Source organism: Mus musculus, chromosome 11, assembly GCF_000001635.26.
Source record: "Mus musculus strain C57BL/6J chromosome 11, GRCm38.p6 C57BL/6J".
Lineage (NCBI taxonomy): Eukaryota > Metazoa > Chordata > Mammalia > Rodentia > Muridae > Mus > Mus musculus.
Genome location: NC_000077.6, coordinates 78,290,712 through 78,310,664, shown reverse-complemented (window position 1 = coordinate 78,310,664; position 19,953 = coordinate 78,290,712). Strand labels below are relative to the sequence as shown.

Here is a 19,953-nt window from a genome sequence, read left to right as displayed (position 1 = left end):
CTCGAGTTTCCACAGGCACTTATACATGAAAAATAAATCTCACAGGAAAAAATACTACTAAATTAAACAATTTCCTCCATATCTCTTATGTAGGTTTTCTTTTTTTTCCTGGCTAAATTTTTTTCTATACCTTTACATATGTGTCACTGTTTGCACATGTGCAGGTCACAGAACAACTTGCAGTATTTCTCTGCTCCCACCATGTGTATTCTAAGGATCAAATTCGGGTAATCGGGCTTGGTTGTGAGCATCTTTAGCAACAGCCTTTTTCTGACTTTTTTTTAAAAAGGTTTATTTTTATTATTTTTCCTTATGTGTATGTGTGTGGGTAGGTGCCGCCAGAGGCCATGGGTATAGGGTCTCCATGGAACTAGACTGGTAGGTAGTTCCCCAATGTGGATGTGCGGAACTGAACTTACTCTTAACCTTTAAGCCACCTGTCTAGCCCCCTTCTCTCTTTTGAGATAGGGTATCGCCCTGAAGTCCAGGCTGGCCTTAAGCTCATGAAACAGATCAGGCTGGTCTCAAACTTGTGTCAAATCTGGCTCTGCCTCTTGAATGCTTGGACTGTTAATCACCATGACAGACTAATACTACATCTTTTTAAACTTCTTAATTTGTTGTTGTTTTTGAGACAGGGTCCCTGTTTAGTCCTAGATATCTGTCAGAAGCCATGTAGGAAAGGCTATAGCAAGCAAGCGAGGTTGGTGGAGGTGGCCCACCATTCTGCATGGCTGGGGTGGGTGCGCTCTAAGAGGTATGGACCCCACAAATGAGACTTCACCCCAGAAATGCTTCTTGCTGCTGATACGCCTTTCCTGCCACCATTACATGGCCTAATGATTCCTGGGCATCAGTCAGCTCTATTGTACAAATATCCTGCAGATCAATATAAAAAACTGCAAATAGAGTTCTGAGTCACAAGCACTTAAATTGCACTAGGAAGAAAAAACAGGCTTGAAACAAATTAATGATCAAAGAAAAACATTTGAGCCGGGCGTGGTGGCGCACGCCTTTAATCCCAGCACTCGGAAGGCAGAGACAGGAGGATTTCTGAGTTCGAGGCCAGCCTGGTCTACAAAGTGAGATCCAGGACAGCCAGGGCTATACAGAGAAACCCTGTCTCGGAAAAACCAAAAAAAAAAAAAGAAAAAGAAAAACATTCATTCTAGGTGAGGTCCAAGGATGAGTCCACAGGTGTGTACCATGGTAAAGCAAGGCCATATGAAACTCTTGCTTTGAACTTACAATGAACTTACAGAATGAAGCACTGCTTTCAACTTACAATCAAATTCCTGCTGTAACTCCCTTTTGCATAACATTTTTATCTGTGAGATAATTTTATAAAAAAAAACTCTTGTCTAAGAAGCTATTAAAAAGGGGTTGGAGAGATGGTTCAAAGGTTAAGAGCACTGACTGCTCTTCCAAAGGTCCTGAGTTCAAATCCCAGCAACCACACGGTGGCTCACAACCATCTGTAATGACATCTGACGCCCTCTCCTGGTGTGTCTGAAGACAGCTACAGCGCACCTACATATAAAAATTAAAAAAAAAAAAAAAGAAGTTATAAAAAGGTGGGCGGGGGGCGGGGGGGGGGAACTGGAGTGGTTGAGAACACTGACTGCTGTTCCAGAGGTCCTGAGTTCAATTCCCAGCAACCACATGGTGGCTCACAACCATCTGTAATGGGATCCAATACCCTCTTCTGGTGTTTCTGAAGACAGCTACAGTGTACTCACATACATGAAATAAATAAATAAATAAATAAATCTTTAAAACAAACAAAAAGGCTGAGAGAAAAAAAATAAAGTGTGGCTGTAGGGGCTCTACTCCATCCACCAAATGTGTACATATGATATATGTCTGTCTGCATGTGTGAACTATATGTCTGTCTATATGGATGCATTTGCACTTGTGAAATTGATGAAATAAGTGAATGGGCCTGGCCAAGTGTATGTGTATATATGACTTTCTCTCTATTCTTTTCTTTCTTTTTTTTTTTTTTTAAAGATTTATTTATTATATGTAAGTACACTGTAGCTGTCTTCAGACGCACCAGAAGAGGGCATCAGATCTCATTACGGATGGTTGTGAGCCACCATGTGGTTGCTGGGATTTGAACTCAGGACCTTCGGAGGAGCAGTCAGTGCTCTTACCCGCTGAGCCATCTCGCCAGCCCCCTATTCTTTTCTTTCTTGACAGCCTCTTTTTTGTTGTTGTTTATTTATCTATTTATTTTACTTATGATTGCTCTGCTGCATGTACATCTATCTGCACACCACAAGAGGGCATCAGATCCCTTATAGATGGTCGTATGCCACCATGGGGTGCTGGGAATTAAATTCAGGACCTCCGGAAAAGCAGCCAGTACTCATAACCACTGAGATACCTCTCCAGCCCTCTCTCCAGCCTCTTAAGGGTTAAAAGATAAAAGAGTTCAGTGTGTATTGGGGGTGGGGCAGAGGGTACAGGAGTCAAGTCAGGGAGGTAGTTACTAAAAGTTTCCTTTTCTAATTCCCTGCTGCTATCAGCAGGGAGTTAACTCCCATAAGCTATCAACTATAGTCCCAGGAAAGTGAGAGAGCCAAACTGCCAGGAGCTACTAGCTGTTGGCCCTCACTAACACCACACTTGGCTGCCTTCCTCAGTTTACCGATCAAGGTCTGGATTTTGAGACATATTCTCACTCTGTATACCAAGCTGTCCTCAAGTCTGCCAGCCTCTGCCTCCCAAGTGCTGGGATTAAAGGTGTGCAGCACCAAGCCTGGCTTTTGGGTTTTTTTGTTTTGGTTTTGGTGGTGGTTGTTGTTGAATTCGTGTATAAGGCAATGGGTTTCATTATGCCATTTAAAAATCTTTTTTATTTTTAGATTTATTTTCTGTGTATGAATATTGCATGTGTATACATGTCATGCATGCCTGGTGCTTAGAGAGGTGGTGTTCTTAGGTGCTGAGCACTCTCTGCAGCTCCCAGCTCTGCTTGGCCTTCACTGTCCCTCAGACCTCCTCTCACTCCCTGTCCCCTGCTCCTTCCCTCTCCTTAAGCTCCCTCCCCCTTTCATGGCACATGTAGACCAGTATCTTGTTTTGTTTCTCTCCCCTTATTCATTTTCCTTTTTCATGGTCCCCTGTCTAGTTTAATGACCTACACACACACACACACACACATACACACACACACCATTAAAATCTAGGGTCTGCAAAGAAGAGAAAGCATGCATTATTTGTCCTTGTGAGTATGGCTTATTTCAGGATAATCATTTCCGGTCTCATGCATTTTTCTTGCAATAGTATTCTGATTTTGATCCTAATTCTAATTCTAATCCTAAACATATCCAGTGAAAATTTATTGCGATTCTTCTATAAAGGAACACATAAAGTTTCTCTCCTGAATGCAGAGATCACTGTAATTCCCATAATATAACATGATCCACCAAAAATTCATGACTATTTTCCATTCTAACAACACTAAATCCTTTTGCTAAATAACAGGAATAACTAGGGCATGTCACCCAAAACCAGAAACTCATTTTAGGGACATCTGCCAAAAATTTTAGTGAACTTTCATCAGAAATGTTTAATGGCTTGTAAGATGATCAAGCAATTCTGTCAACTCTAGTCCTATTCCCAGAACTGACAATGAAGAGAACCAACTCCCAAAAGATGGCCTCTGGCCTCCAGGTGCTGTGTGTGCACTTTCTCTCACACTCTCTCTCATACTTACATACTTACACACACACACCTAGCACATGTACACACAAAAGCCCAAAGCCAAGCTTCTTTAGCCGGACATGATAAACCAAGCTTGTATGTATCCCAGCATCTAGACCGGATCCTCATGAGTTTGAGGCCAGTCTGTGAGACAACAAAAGAACGAGTTTGTTGGTCTTAGTGGTACATGGTTTAATTCCCAGAACTTAGGAAGCAGAGGAAGGTAGACCTCTGTGAGTTCTGGGCCAGCCACCAGGGCTACATAATAGATCCTGTCTCAAAAAAACTAAAAAGGCAAAACAAAAAGTTTATTGATTCATCTGGACATAATGGCTCATAGCTATAATCCTAACACTTTGAGAAACAGAGGCCAGAGAACAGAGGAAGACTAAAGTTCAAAACTGGCCAGAATTACAAAGATACCTCGGGCTAAGAGTGACCCTGTCTCAAACAAAACAAAATAAACAGAAGTTTAATGATTTCCTGATATGATGCCTTAATTACTTCAGTCATTTCCTTTCTCAGTATGTGAGCAAAGATTTTCTTTATCCTTGACTGTTTTCTTTATCCTTGACTGGCTTGTAAAATTTGGAATGGGACCAGGTGGAGGTGGTACACGCCTTGCAGAGGCAAGTGGATCTCTTTAAGTCTAAGGCCAGCCTATTCTACAGAGTAAGTTCTAGGACAGCAAGGCTACACAGAAAAACCCTGTCTTGAAAAACCAAAAATAAATTATGGGAACAGGAAGTATAAATATGCTCTTCCTTAGTCAAGAGGGGCTGAGAACTGACAAAGGAAAAATAGGAAAAAAAATAATTAGTAAATAAAATATCTGTAAGATAATGACTTAGAAAATGATTCTTAGCTGGGCGTGGTGGCGCACGCCTTTAATCCCAGCACTCGGGAGGCAGAGGCAGGCGGATTTCTGAGTTCGAGGCCAGCCTGGTCTACAAAGTGAGTGCCAGGACAGCCAGGGCTACACAGAGAAACCCCGACTCGAAAAACCAAAAAAAAAAAAAGAAAATGATTCTTATAAAACTTCCCTGCTTTGGGCTAAAGATACTGCTCTGGATTTGCCTAGCACACAGAGGCTCTGGGTTCAATTCTGAGCTCCAGAGAAATGAAGATCTCTGCTTACATTTCTTGCCTTGGACGGTCTGGATGTACTCAGTCCAGGAAATGCCAAACGGTTTAAGATATGTCCAGAGTTTCAGCTTTTTCTCTTTTTCCTGAAACAGTCTCTCTGTGTAGCCCTGGCTGTCCTGAAACTTACTCTGTAGATCAGGCTGGCCTCAGAAATCCACCTGCCTTTATCTCCTGAGTACTGGAATTAAAAATGTACACAGCCATTGCCCAGCAATCTTTAGCTTTTTTAAAACAAAAACAAAAAACAGACAAGCTAGCCTCAAACTCTCTAGTCCTGTTTACCCTTGAATTTGAGGTCATCCTACCTCAGTTCCGTCCTTGGATGGCATACACCACCACACGTGGCTCAAGTTCTCAGCTTCTACAAATATGCTATGACTAAGCCTGTGATCAAGGCATCCTATTTCTCCTCTGGTAGCTTCTCAGCTTAGTTTCTGAGGCAGAGGGTCCACTGGGATCCTCCAAGTTCTATGGAGCAGCTTCTTACCCCACAAGGAGAGCTGTCAGTCTGTGTACTACTGTCTCGAGCTTCCCGGTGAGGGACAGTCAACTGGCTCTTCCAGGCTTGTAGCTGGTGGGAAAGAACTTCCAGCAAGACAAGAGAGTTCAACAGGTTCTCTTCCAAGTCGTGTCGGGACAAGGTAGCCAGATCTGGAGGACGGCAGCTACCACAGGAAAAGAAGAAAAGATGACAGGAAGGGGAAGAGATTCGAGTGGCAGGTGCACAATATTGGAGCCCCAGAGGCACAGGCTTAGAGGTCACTTACCCCAAGAGGAGGCGCTCTGTCTCTGAAGTACTGTCCTTGGTGCCTACCTCCAGTGGTGCTGGAGGAGTAAAGGAAGTGCCCACAGAACACGTGGCGAGGGGTGTGTTGCCAACGGCAGCATCCTGAAGCACAGAAGAAAAGGATAAGCTCTGGCGGAGGTTTTGTAGCATGACCGATGTATTCACACCCTTTTCTAGCCAGGCCAATGGGGACATCCAAGTCTCTGACTCAAGGCCAGGAATCCTACTGGCGTCTTCTACTGTTGGGCCTGGGGCTTCCCGGGGCCCCATCTCCACTAGACTTGATGTCAGGTACAAGGGTGAGACGGCTTCTGCATTTGCAGCAGGTGCTTGGTCTCCCAATTCGGCCTCCTCAGGGAATGTGGGGAAGCTCGTTTCCATTTCCTGTAGGACTCTGTTCTCTACGGTTTCCTCCCCTGGATCGACATGATCGACAGAGAAATCCTGGGCCAGGACAGCTGAAGGAGAAAGACGAGCCAGAGAGAAATTCAGGACATTTTCAGAAGGAACTAAGTCCACAGGTGCATCTTCAGTGTCACTGGGTCCTAACGGAGGGTCCTGAAATGTAGGTTGCTCGGGCCTAATAGCAACAATTTCTGTTAGGCTGTCTTCCACACAAGGTGCCACCTCCTTCCCCACCAGATCTTCTAGCCCCAAAGATTCATTTAGAGAGCTTTTAGTTCTCTCTGCTGTGGTATCTAAGTGAGCCTGGAGCATCAGGTCTTGCTGCTGCCCTAATGAAAAGGGCAGAAGAACCATGGACTCCACTATACTATCATCTCTTGGGTCCACGACAAAGTCATCCACTGTTTCTATTGCTTCCTCCAAAGTATGGAAAAGAGAGTTGCTTTCAGGAGTTGGATCGGATTCACGCTGGCAAGCTTCTATGTGCGTTGAAGGATGGCTGAACTGTTCTGAAAGGAAGTTGTTCTCAGTATTGATAAAATCCACTGGAGATGAGTTGTTGCATCTTTCCTGCCAAAAGAAACATAATAGCTGACTAAGGGAGTCCAATTCAGCCCTCAACATATAACTGGGGTACACAGTAATATCCAAACTCAGAAAAGTCAGAGTCCTTATTATCTCCTCTGAGGTAAGAAGTTAGCTAATCCTTGCTGGTTACTACACAGAACTACTAGTAGGAAAAGAAAGATAGGAAACCACTTTGGATCCTTATGCATCCCGTACATATAGGGGATGCAGCCCATAGTATAAACAGACTAAGCAAATCTATTTATGCCAATGGGAGACTCTACCTTGACTATGACCCTGCCACGTCCTTTTCTAATTCCAACCAACATCTTAAGAGATATGGTAGGGGCTGGAGAGATGGCTCAGCGGTTAAGAGCACTGACTGCTCTTCCAGAGGTCCTGAGTTCAAATCCCAGCAACCACATGGTGGCTCACAACCATCTGTAATGAGATCCGATGCCCCCTTCTGGTGTGACTGAAAACAGCTACAGTGTATTCGTATAGATAAAATAAATAGATAACTCTTAAGAGAGAAAGAGTGGGGGGTAGGAGAGACTGAACAGAGGATGGGAAATGTTTCAAGTGCTCTCAGAATCTAGAGTTACACCAGAATAACTCAGAGATCACTCCAGGAATGCCAGCTGGTGGTGGCACATACCTTTAATCCTAGCACTCAAGAGGCAGAGGCAGGTGGATCTCTGAGTGGCCAGCCTGGTCTTCAGAGTGAGTTCTGGGACAGCCAAGTCTACACTGAGAAACCCTGTCTCAAAAAAAACCAAAGCTGGGCTGGTGAGATGGCTCAGTGGGTAAGAGCACCCGACTGCTCTTCCAAAGGTCCGGAGTTCAAATCCCAGCAACCACATGGTGGCTCACAACCATCTGTAATGAGATCTGATTCCCTCTTCTGGAGTGTCTGAAGACAGCTACAGTGTATTTACATATAATAAATAAATAAATAAATAAATATTTTTTAAAAAACCAAAGCCAACCAAACAAACAAAAATCTTGAGTTACTAAAGACAGAATAAAGTTAATGAAATAGGATTGCGGGTATAGTTTAGTAGTAGTGTAGTATCCATCTAGCAAGCACAAAGACCTAGGTTTAATACCCAGCACCATAAAATAACAAAATCATGGTCAAAGAAAAAAAAAAGCAAACTTTCATATTTTGAAAGAATGGTAGGCTTCCTGGTTCTCCCTATAGGAAGAGGAAATGATAGCAATTTCTTCAGGACAATTTCCCAAGTAAGTTCTACAAAATGTCTTTAAAGAACCCAGTGGGTCAAACTCCTCTCTTGACAAGTTTTACAAAAGCAGTTTGTACTATTTCTCTTAAGTCATTTGACAAGTAATTAAAAAAAAATCTAAAACATTAAAAAAAAAATCTAAAAGTAGAAAAGAAGCTGAGTGGTGGTAGTGGTGGCTGGCACCCTTGATCTCCGAACTGGAGAGGCAGAGGTAGGCAGATCTCTGAGTTTCAGGCCAGCCTGGTCTACAGAAAGTGTTTCAGGACAGCCAGGTCTACACAAAGAAACTCTGTCTCAAAAAACAAAAACAAAAACAAACAAACAAAACCCAAAACAACAATAATAGTAACAGTAACAATAGAAAACCTTCTAACTAAAAGGTACAGCTCAATATAGGCAATTCTGCAAGGTAATAGTTTAAAGTATTGGATACAGGAAAATTCTAACTACCCCATAGGATAGATGGATATGGTTTCAACTCTTGGAGACAGATCTCTCCATAAATGTGCCAGTATTTCTCGGGAATTTGGTATAGGTCAAAAACAAGAAAAGAGGTAAAGAAAAAAAAAAATCGAACCCAGCTAAATAGAGGTGTGGGTTCTCAGTGGATTCGTTTTAACCACCCCAGGGCACCTCTCTGTTGGCCTGAATAGCTGTAAATGGATGTCACGGAAGTGGAAGACTTCATTATCGTTATTAATTACGTTCCAGCTTTGGCCCTCTGTTCCTCTGAGCATCTGAGCCTGGGCAAACAGCCCAGTTGTGAAGCTAAAAATCTCACCTTCAGCTCCAGCCTGCACAGGTATGGGGTCAGCGCGGAGATCATAGAGGGACCTTTCCCTGAATCGGCGAGGGCCTCGGGCTGTAGTTTAAGCTCTCGGAGAGGAGTACTCATAGCTGGCTTCCCCTGAGAGAGAAAGCGAGTGTGAGGAAAGCTGGTCTCGGCCTCCCGGAGTGTTTTCCCACAACCGCTAGGCCGGGGCGGACAATGCCTCCCGCTGCCCCACTTCGTCCGGAGCCGGACTTCACCGGCCTCGGCCCCGCCCGGCCCCGCCCAGGTAGCGCCCTGTCTGCCGGAGTTCTCTCCTCACCTTTTGGGGCGAAGGCGACAAACCGAGATTCAGTGTTTTCACCCTCCACATTTTCAACTCGATCACTTAACCAGACCAAGTCGAAATGGCCACTTTCACCCGCCGCCTCTATTTGAACCCAATACGCACTTCGGGATTGGCTGCGGGGCCGCGGTACGTATGGTGGGCGGGACCTGCGCGCGTCACGCCCCCACGAGCCGCTCAGCCTAACGCCTCCACTGAAGCACCCATCTGGCAGGCTGGTGTGTCTGTGGGCTGCTGGAGAGTCGTGGAGTCCTGTTTCAGTGGCTCCGTTCCCCCGGTTACCGAGTGAGCCGCACTTCCCCCAGGGTTGGGCTGTCCAGGCATAGGTGCCAGTTTCATAACGGCCAGAGGGAGTTCCTAAGTGCCCAATTTCGGCCTTCAGGTAACCGCCTCTTCAGAATTTCTGGGCCTTTCTTGTGTCTAACCTCGGAGCCTACTGTAACAAGATCACTAGAATAATAGTTGATATTTACTTTACTGTGCATTTATGGTGATCTGTTTCAAGTGCTTGCTATATTAATAACTAACTCTCTCACACACATACACACTCTCACACACACAAACAGCGTGTCCCACACCACCACTGCCTGGCCCTCAGCCTCTTGAATGATGAAATCACAGGCCAATTTAGAAGTGTTAATGTATGAAGAAAAAGAAGAGAACCAAAGAAGAGCTTTAATGTTAGAAACTGTAGGGTTCTGTCAGGGTATGCGCGCCCATCAGGAACTGTACTGGTCAGTAACTTTCTGCGGGCTGCATGTAGCTCTGAATTCTTCAAATGGGAATATAATACAGGTGTGAAATGCACATTGCATTTCAGACCTTGTATGGAAAAACTATTTTTTTAATGTTAATTGCATACTGAAATATTTTTAGATATGCTAGGTTAAATAAAATATATTAAAATTTCTTGTTTTAAACCTTTTGAACATGGGTGACAATTTTAAAATTATGTAAGGGGAAGAATGGGGCAATGACTCCATCTTAGAGCTTGTCAGGAAAGCTTGAGGGCCTGAATTTGGATCTCCAATACCCAATAAAAAGCCGGGCATGGTGGTGCACACTTTTAATCTCAACACTGAAGAGGCAGAAGCAGGTGGATCTCTGTGAGTTCGAGGCCAGGATGGTTTACACAGTGTGTACCAAGACAGCCAGGGCTACATAGATCCTGTTAAAAAAAAAAAGGGCTGGGTGCAGCAGTTTTTGCCTGTTCTCCTAACAACATGGGGGCTGAGGCAGAAATGAGAGGATCCCCTGGGGTTTGCTGCTCAGTTAGTCTAATGAATCAGTGAGTTCTGGGTTCAATAACAGAAAATGTCTTGAAAGATAAAGTCTAGAGTGATTGAAAAAAATATGTAATGTTGACCTCTGGTTCCACAAAGCCCTACACATGTGAGCAAGCAGGTAGACAGGTACATGAACATGTACAGACATATAAGTTATACTAACTTGTGTTTCATTTCTTCTTTGTGACAGGGTCTCTCTGTGTACTTGTTGCTACCCTGGAAATCAGATCAAGCTGGCCTTGAACTCATAAAGAGACCCACTGGCCCTCTACCTCCTGGGTACTAGGATTAAAATCATACATGTCTTTTTGTTTTGTTTTAAGCTAGTCTCTGGTGGTATAGATCGGGCTCCTTTCAGCTCTTCCTCTGCCTCCTGAGTGCATTCATTATACTTCTATTGAACACTGCTACTCTAGAGACAAACAGTACCAGTCTGTAGGCTTTAGAAAAACTGCTTGAATAAAAACAGGGGGAGACAAGATAGGTGGGTAGTGCCGAAGATAAGAGTCCCAGGGCCTAGAACATGCTAAGTTTGTGCTCTACCAAGCAACTGCTCTTCCAATAGAGTGATTTTTCCTTTTTTGAGGCAGGATCTCTCTTTAGCCTAGGCTGGCCTCAATTTTTCGGCAATCCTTCTGCCTCAGAGTCCTGAGAATGCTTTTGAGCTTGGAATTGTCCAAGGTTCAGCAAAAGGTACCCCAAGAGTATTTGTGGTCTGAGGTGGCCGTTCCTGGTTGCCAGCTACGTCTGGGATGAACTACAATCCAGAAATGGAGGGCACACCCATGATCCAGATCTTGAGGCTGGAAAATACAGGCTTCTGACCTGGATCTTGAGGCATAGTGGTCATGAAAACCTTGAGGCCCAGGCAAGGTAGTGTATAGTTTTAATCTCAGGAGACTAAAGCAAGCAGATCTCTGAATTCAAAGTCAGCCTGGGGCAAAGCAAGTTCCAGGTCCAGGCGTGGTGGTACACACCTTTAATCTGGGCCAAGTTGTCTGCTGGAGGCCTAAATAAGGACAATGGAAGAAGGGAAAGGCTTTGCAGCTTTACACTCACTTGCCAGGACATCTGGACCCTACTTACTTCTTCAGGATTCCAGCTTAGACAGAAGACCAGCTGAAACAACTAGCCTGGTGGGACTGAGCAACTGCTAGATATTGGGACTTCCCATTCACAGCTGCCCATTGTTGGGTTAGTTGGACAGCAGACTGTAAGTCATTACAATAAATTCCCTTTAAATATATAAAGACATTCCATAAGTTCTGTGACCCTAGAGAACCCTGACTAATACATGGTCCATCAAAAAGACCCAGCAAATAAATAGTGGATAGTGTCGGAAAAGTCCAGGCAGGTAAATAAAGGTTAGCAAAAGTTTGTATCACACAAACAATGTGTGTGGAATGCTTAGGCCTTGTGGTAGTTGGCATGTGAGATTCCAGCTGTGCTCATACAAAGACAGTAGTGTGCTACTAGTAACAAATATGAATAGGGAGGATGAGATAGGATGGAAAATACTGTAACACCTTGGTCAAAACAATAAATGCAAAGATGAATTAAAGATAGACCAATTCTATCCTCAGGAAATGATCGATTATATGTATAAACTTTTGTATAAACATATGTATGTACACACAGACTAATTTTGTTAATATACACATTTTTTTCTTAAAGATACTTTGATGCATAAACATATATATCTAAGATTGGCTCTTTCTTTCTTTTTTTTTTTTTTTTTTTTGAGACACCCCGTTTCTCTGTATAGCTCTGGCTGTCCTGCAACTTACTCTGTAGACCAGGCTGGCCTAGAACTCAGAAATCCACCTGCCTCTGCCTCCCGAGTGCTGGGATTAAAGGCGTGTGCCACCATGCCCGGCACAGATTGGCACTTTTTTTTTTTTTTTTTTTTTTTTACTATGACTGGGTCTTGCTAAGGACATAATTTCCCTAACTGGATTTTATAGTCCTGACATCAAGGGGTTATAGGCCTGTGTTACCAAAGCTTTTTCTTTTCTTTTTTTTAGATTTATTTATTTTATGTATATGAGTACACTTCAGGCACACCAGAAAAGGGCTTCAGATCCCATTACAGATAGTTGTGAGCCACCATGTGGTTCTTGGGAATTGAACTCAGGACCTCTGGAAGAACAGTCAGTGCTTTTAACAACTGAGCCATCTCTCTAGTCCCTCCCTTCTTTTTTGAAACAAGGTTTCTCAGTAGCCCTAGCGGTCTTGGAACTTATTATGTAGATCAGTCTGGCCTTGTTCTCACAGAGACCTACCTGCCTCTGCCCCATTAAAGGTATGTACCACCACACCCAACCAGCTTTTTCCGTCTTTTTCCACTTAGATTTTTCATGTTTCTTCTATGTTCTCTCATGTTTTCTCCCCACTTATTTATTTGGTTGGTTTAGTTTTTCCAGATAGGGCTTCTCTTTGTAGCCCTGGTTGTCCTGGAACTCCCTCTATAGATTAGGTTATCCTCAAAATCAGAGATCAAACTGCCTCTGCCTCCCAAGTTCTGGGGTTAAAGGCATCTGTTACAAAAATCAACTATTTGCATTCTTTTTAAAAGAAAACAGGTTAACCTTGAACTCACTAAGTAACCAGGGACAATGATGACTAGAACTTTAAAAAATATTTTAAAAGAAATTTTATTTATTTCAACTCTGGGTGGCTTGGAACTTGCTATCTGGCCTCAGATCCCACCAGCTTCCTGCCTTCTGAGTCCTGACTAAAGGCATGTGCCGCCATGCCTCCCTACTCTTGCATTTGTCCTGAAGTATTACAAAGCCTTCCTAGCCCACTGGTAGAAGTCCAGCTGACTTGTCATGTTATGTTCCCCTATTTTGAAAAAGTTCTCAGTTTTTAAGAGTTCTAGGTTTCGGGCTGGAGAAAGGGTTCAGTGGTAAAGAGTACTTGTTCTCCCAGGGGACCTAGGTTCAATTCCTAGCACCTACATAACAGCTCACAACTATAACTCTACTTCCAGGGATCCAATGACTTCTGACCTACCTGGACACCAGGAAGTGCATAGACATACACACAGGCAGAACACTCATATACATTTAAAAAAAAAAAAAAAAAGCCGGGCGTGGTGGTGCACACCTTTAATCCCAGCAACTCGGGAGGCAGAGGCAGGTGGATTTCTGAGTTCGAGGCCAGCCTGGTCTACAAAGTGAGTTCCAGGACAGCCAGGGCTATACAGAGAAACCCTGTCTCAAAAACAAAACAAAACAAAACAAAACAACAACAACAACCATAATAAAACAGTTACTTGTTGATCAGGAACCAGATATCCCAAAATTCAAATTCAAGTCTCTTAATTAACCCTGCCAGGCTTGGTGGTGGTGCACACCTTTAAATCCCAGCACTTGGGAGGCAGAGGCAGGCGGATTTCTGAGTTTGAGGCCAGCCTGGTCTATAGAGTTGAGTTTCAGGACAGCCAGGCCTCTGTTGTACAGAGAAGCCTTGCCTCGAAAGACCAAAGCCAAAAAATGAAAAAAAGAGCTGAATAGCATCTCAGAAAGATCATAACTTGGTCTAGCAGGAATTCCCTGAGTGTTCTTACCTAGAACATTATGACCTCCAGTAACACCCTTAACACTTTTATTATTTGACATGTATGAGTGAATTGCTTGCATGTGTACACGTAGTATTAGTGTGCTAGACAGCAGAGGTCAGGAAAGAGCGTCAGATCCCCTGGAACTGGAGTTACAGATGGCAGTGAGCTGCCATGTGGGTGCTGGGAATCAAACCCAGGTCCTCTGCAAGAGCAACAAGTGCTCTTAGCCACTGAGCTGTCTCTCCAGCCCCATAACACACAATTAGAGCATCAAATTCATTGAGACTCATACGGACTGCCAAAGCACAAAGAACAAAACCGTTCTACAGAGGCCACTAAGATGGGAGACCTGGTCTAACCCAGGGAGAGTAACCAGGAGGATACAGGGTAGTCTTCAGATAGTTTTTGGCCTGAAAAGAGATCAGACATAACTGGAAAATAATAATCTAGATTAAAGCACACTTTTCCTTAAATGTCAGAACAAAGGGGCTGGAGAGTACATACTTGCAGGTAAAATTACTCATACACATAAACATTTTAAAAACCCTAAAAAAGATCACAACAAAAATGGAACTTTTGAGAATTGAGGAAAATGAAAAAAGACCAGAAGTTACATAAAAGGCCTGGATGATTTTCCTTACAAGAGGAGAATATTCTCGAGATACATCTATAACTCTAAATGCTAAATTTAATGCCATGGCCCTCAATCCTTTCATTTGTTCATCAAAACCCAATCTTAGCATAGGCCTTGTGGTACAGGCCTATAATCTCAGCCATTTGGAAGATCAAAGCAGGAAGATCACAAGCAAGGTCTGCCTGGGTAAGTTTAATATTCCAGCTTTGGCATTTAAAGAGATGTCTCGGGGAGAAGGAACCTGGATGAACGTTCACTGGGAATGTGACTAAGTAGATACCTAGTATATAAAGGCCCTCGGTGTGGTCCCTAGGATCACAAAATTAAACAGTAACAACACAACATCCCTGGATCTTAAAACTAAAGGTGTTGGGATGGGGAGCCAGGCTGATCTAACCTAAGGTTTTCCCTGAGGCCTGATGTGTGGAGGAATGAAGTTCCTTGTCTAAACTAAGGACTATGCTTAGCAAAGCCAATAACGGTCTGGGGTCAGGACCCTGGGGGAGCTGCTGCTTTATATATGAGAAATGAACTCTTTCCCCCTACAAGGCTATTAGCCCCAAGGCTGCGATGTGCTCCTCTGTGATGCATTTGTTTCCCTTCATTCAACATTGCCTGATTAGCTTCCTGCTGACTTCAGTCCACTCTAAGTCAGTTTTTTGATGATTCTATCCCTTTTTCCCCTTTTTCCTGTATATGCGATGCTGTACTTAATAAAATAAGCCTGCTTGGTGTGGCATAAGATATAGCTTGGGCAAGACCTGATCCTATACTTTCCTTCTTCATTTTCTGATCCCCTGATCCTCTGCTGGTCCAGTTCAAAAGCGGAAAAAAAACAAAACCAACTCTAAATCTTGGGTTGTATGGAAGAAACAATCAATTTAATAATCCTTGTAATTTTTTTTTCCTGAGACAGGGTTTCTTTGTGTATTCCTGAGTATCCTGGAACTCTGTAGACCAGGCTGGCCTCAAACTCAGAGATCTACCTGCCTCTGTGTCCTCAATGCAGGGACAAGTGCCACCTGGCACCACCTGGCATCTGATTAACTTGTTAAAACATCTAAATAGCACCTTGGAAGTCCCCAGAGTTTCATTATTGCCCAAAAAAGTATGGTAGAAAAACATGAATAAGGTCAAGTTCAAGAAGCCTTTGTTTGGCAGCTCAAGTGAAAGTACTGGAGAAGTGAAGGCCATTGCCTTGACCCGAACTGAGAGGGGTTGTATGATAGGAAAGCGTAGGGGCAGTTTTGGCTATCAGCTGCAGAATGCCAAAGATTAAACTCTAGCCCAGTACCTACAATAGAACAACAAAGTAAAAACTGGATCATTATAATGGTGGTACTGAGTGGTTTCTGGCTGAGTGCCTATCCACACTAGAGAATCAATAGGAATCAATAGAGATGGAGTGGACCAAGGACTCCAGATCATAGTCAAAGTCCTCGAAGGACATGGACTCCAGTGGACTAGGCCAGGTATCTTGTTTCTCCATGACAAAGTTCACTGGCTGCTTCTGTAGGAGCTCAGGGTCAAAGGCTACACCCCGAAAGAACGGGTGGACCTGGAAGTGATGCAGGTATCGTAGACGATGCAGAGGGTTCTGGCATAAGAGCTGAAAGAAAACAAAGTTGTTTGAGACTGGGATAAGAAAGAGACTGAACAGAGATGATGCCAAAGGAACAAATCGTTCATGGAGCTGCGGAGGGCAGGCAAGTCCTGAAGCATAGATTTGTAAAAGAGAAGCATGGTGATTGGAGATTGGGAGGGCTGGTGAAGAAAAAGGAAATGGCTTTGGATTTTCAGATGATAAGGCAGCACTGGCCTGTGCTCTTCAAAAGGACGACCTGTCTGTCCTGCCTGAGGATTTAGGGTGTCAGAAGCTCAGGAATGAAATCCACAGTAACAGTTAGAGGGGAAATGGTGAGTCAGCCATCTCAATCCCCATCCAAAAGGGGGGTGGGTGGGAAACAGCACTTCAATGAAAAGATGATGGATAGTTTGGGAGTCAAAAAGGAAGATAGTGTATGCTTACCTCATGGAGCAGGAGTGAGAGCTCCTGATTAATAGACGCTGGGATCTCAGATTCACAGTGGGCCACACTTGCCAACATAGCCACATGATCTCTCTCTGCAGCCACTGGAAACTGAGTTAAAGGGTGGGAAGGCAAGGCTTTCTAAGGTCTTTTTCCACCACAAAGCAAAACTCTCTTCCCTGTTCAACACCACTAACCATTCTCTCACCTTACCAGTTGCCAGAGAGAAAAGCAACACACCCAGGGACCACCAGTCAGCAGTGTGGTTGTAAGGCCCACCACTCAGGACCTCTGGGGCTGTGGCACGAAAGGTACTTGTCACTCACATCTTTTCATTCATTTATTTATTTTTTGTTTTTGTTTTTTTGAGACAGGGTTTCTCTGTATAGCCCTGGCTGTCCTGAAACTCACTTTGTAGACCAGGCTGGCCTGGAACTCAGAAATCTGCCTGCTTCTGCCTCCCTAGTGCTGGGATTAAAGGCGTGCGCCACCACACCGGGCTGTCACTCACATCCTTAAGTCACCTTCCCTACCAACTTTAGCTTCTCTCTCACCCATGTATTGAAGAGTGCCGCAGATAGTGTAGGCTCGTGCTCCCTGGGATAGGTGGCGAGACAGACCAAAGTCTGTCACTTTCAGATGGCCTACGAAGTAAGGAAACTATGTTCAACCCATGTTTGTTTGTTTGTTTTTTGTTTCACTTTGGTTTTGTTTTTTAAGAGGTACCACTTGTCCTGGGGCTAAAGAAGGAAAAGACATACCTCGTTCATCCAGCAGGATATTCTCCATCTGAAATCATGGGCAAGAGGACATTATCTTACTTTTTCCTTTGGCTCTGATTTGGTTTTTCATTGTTGTTATTTTTGACATAGGGTGTTACTGTGTAGCTCAGGCCAGCTGGGAATTTTATATACCAGCCTCACATATGGCACTCCTCCTGCCTCCCAACAGTGCTGGGGAATAGACATGTATGACCACACCTGGCATTCTTTCCCGTAGAGCTGCTAGCTGGAGAAGGTAGTCTACTCAGCACTCAAGCCTATACTTGGAGGACCCACACCCAAATCCTTCGCATCCATAGGAACCCAAATAACCGTCTCTGCTTCCTACTGCCTTCTCAGATCTGTGGAAACTTCTTGAGATCCTTGCTCAACTTAAGAGAAAAGACTTAACTCTACCTTTACATCACGGTGGATGATACCCAAGTCGTGGAGATAGCCTGTGGAGAACAGTGGGCATGGGTGTGTCTGCCAGTTTCTTTGTAGCCCCTATCTCTCCTCTATCCTGACTTCCAAAATTAAATATTAATTCTGTTTCTCCTCCCCACTAACTTAATTTCCCCCTTTTTATTTCCTTTACCACATTTGCACTTACACAGTACAAGGACCAGTTCAGCTGCAAAGAGACGGATAGAATCCTCTGGAAACCAACCAACAGTAGACCACAGGGAGTAGAGATCCATGCTGCAGTAGCTACACACTGCAAAGTAACACAAGTCTAGGCAATACTGAGGTCTATACATAATGCCTAGGCTCAAGGCATTATGGACCTCCTGCCCAAACTAATGCCACCATCTGTTTCCCTCTTTTGGAATATAGAAATGTTATGAGGAGTGGAGCCAAACAAAGGCAGAATAATGTCAGGTGGGGAGGGCAGTATATGGATCTTTGGGGGTGAAGACAAAGCTCAGTCACTCACTAATAAAGAGGTGTTGTTTCCCCTGCCAGCTGTCCCCCAAACTGTGTACAAAAGGATGGTTGATCTGTCGCTATGGACAAAGAAAACAGCAAGTTAGGAAAACAAGCTTCTTGATGATAAAGGCAGCTAAGAAATCACATGTTGCCTTGTGTAGAAGTGAACTGCTGCTTCACCTTCTGATTCAGAACTCATTTAGGACTCTTGGAAAACCTTGGAGCCAGCACACTGCTTAGGAGCACACCACGATACACTGTAGAGTCCCCTGGCAGAACTTGGAGCTTGTCCTCAGCTAATAACTACTTTTCTCAGGATTTACTTTGGTGCTATCTACTCCAGGACGGACACATACAGGGAAGGTAGACCCAAGAAAACCAGGTAAGTTGGAAAAAGGTACTTTCTCCAACAAATTCAGGTCTCCAGCCATGCTTTCAGAACTCTGCATACCTGGATGCTAACCTCTTCTTTGCACTGCCTCAGCGTATCCCGCTGTAGAACTTTTACTTTGGGCACCACCTATAAGTGTAGAGGCATGGTAACTCATGAAAATCATGCTATTTTAACTTGTTCCCCCTAATCTCTGGAACTAAAGATTGTAAACAGGATCTACTGAGTAAGCTACATCGCTTGACTTCCTACCTTCACTGCAAATACAGCTTTCTGGGCACAATCTAGCACTTTCAGGACAGTTCCAAACGAACCTTTAGCCACAAGGCCTAAAATCTGAACAAAGAAGAGGGAAACTGAGACTGGTTGTTTGTAGATTCCTCCCTAAAACAGACACTTCCCAGGGGCTATGGTGACCTACCTTCAGCTCCTGCTGCTCCCTAACAGGCCTCACGGGAAACTCTGGTAGAAAGAGGCTGATGAACTGAGGCACTGGCCACTCAGACTGAGGCTTCTCTAGTAGCAGTGGGGCTGGCTGGAGCAGCTCCTGATGTAGGCACTGATGCCTCTGTAGTCCCCATAGTTCTTCCAGACCTGACCTGATGGTCCCCATACCACACCAGAGGCTCTTCCAGCCTTGGACCCAGTGACCCTGGATGTTGTCACCCTGCTGAGAAGGGAGCCATTCTAAGCCTGCTCATGAAGCACTGCAGGTTCTGCCCATCTTAACAGGCACCCCTTCCTCTAGTCTTAACCAATGCTGTGGTGACCCCCAACCATAAAACTGTTACTTCATAACTGCAGTATAAGTACCTGATATGCAGGATATCTAATGTAACCCGTGTGAAAGGAGTCACAACACACATGCTGACAACCACTTATCTAGAGGGAAGGAAAATTCCCAGGCTTTGTGATGTGACCTAAATTTCCTTGACTTAATTCAAAATCTCCATGACAATAACAGGTTTATGTTTTCACAACAAAACAGGAATACAACCTGTGCATAAGTGAGTTCTATAGCCTTTATGCCCACCCCAACAATGGATATCAGTGACAGTCTCCTAACTGGGCACTTTCTAGCCTCAGGCCCCTACATCTTTCATTTCCCTCCCATAGGCAGCCAGAGCCTATACCAGAGCCCCATACCCTACCTTCTGAGGAGCAGACACCCGGGTGTGTTGTCCCTGCCGACAGCTTACTGCTCCCATTTCCAGCCTCTGCCTCTTTTCGCGCTGCTAAATCTGTTGTCCAAGTTACATAAGCAATTCCTCCCTCTGATGCTGCATTACCCATGAGCCCCACCTCTTCCAGTGTACACAGACCCATCAGCTTTAGGTCAGCATCATACCCAAACTGGGAAGTATATGTGATTGTGGTAA

At 44.2% G+C, this 19,953-nt stretch overlaps 2 protein-coding genes and 1 long non-coding RNA gene across 17 annotated transcripts in view; 1 reads left to right on the top strand and 2 right to left on the bottom strand.

The window, feature by feature from the left end:
- The window catches only part of Spag5 (sperm associated antigen 5), a 20,988-nt gene extending 11,793 nt beyond the window's left edge, over positions 1-9,195 (bottom strand). For 3 of the 6 annotated variants that reach the window (XR_001780027.2, XR_001780026.2, XM_006533747.4), the window contains exons 1-4: positions 8,955-9,079; positions 8,645-8,770; positions 5,625-6,619; positions 5,345-5,522 (exon numbers count right to left, since the gene is read on the bottom strand). Coding sequence is in view for 2 of the 6 variants with exons in the window: in XM_006533747.4 (XP_006533810.1) it covers positions 5,345-5,522; positions 5,625-6,619; positions 8,645-8,770; positions 8,955-9,005 (1,350 nt within the window). In the remaining 4 variants the exon portion in view is untranslated. Of the gene's footprint in view, positions 1-5,344; positions 5,523-5,624; positions 6,620-8,644; positions 8,771-8,954 lie in introns of all 6 variants that reach the window. The other 3 variants (NR_156178.1, NM_017407.3, XR_003949480.1) reach the window with 2 other exon arrangements.
- Positions 9,154-17,822, top strand: Gm3948 (predicted gene 3948). Its single transcript, NR_166889.1, has 4 exons — positions 9,154-9,360; positions 10,455-10,543; positions 16,709-16,803; positions 17,492-17,822. It is a non-coding gene; the product is annotated as a predicted gene 3948 (long non-coding RNA).
- On the bottom strand, positions 13,860-19,953 carry Rskr (ribosomal protein S6 kinase related). Of its 10 annotated transcripts, none has more exons than NM_001287206.1 (12): positions 19,726-19,824; positions 18,996-19,241; positions 18,827-18,910; positions 18,635-18,703; positions 18,191-18,260; positions 17,867-17,971; positions 17,671-17,711; positions 17,254-17,281; positions 17,047-17,136; positions 16,701-16,789; positions 16,493-16,603; positions 13,860-16,072 (listed from the first exon to the last, which is right to left on the bottom strand). In NM_001287206.1, exons 1-12 carry the CDS (start codon positions 19,780-19,782, stop codon positions 15,845-15,847), a joined length of 1,218 nt encoding a protein of 405 aa, NP_001274135.1. In that variant the 5' UTR covers positions 19,783-19,824; the 3' UTR covers positions 13,860-15,844. The 10 variants fall into 10 exon arrangements, 8 of the variants coding, with proteins under 8 accessions (NP_001274135.1, XP_006533033.1, XP_006533028.1 ...); XM_006532965.4 differs by having other exon boundaries at positions 14,262-16,072; positions 18,996-19,244; positions 19,726-19,953; XM_006532966.4 differs by lacking the exon at positions 18,635-18,703 and having other exon boundaries at positions 14,262-16,072; positions 18,996-19,244; positions 19,726-19,953.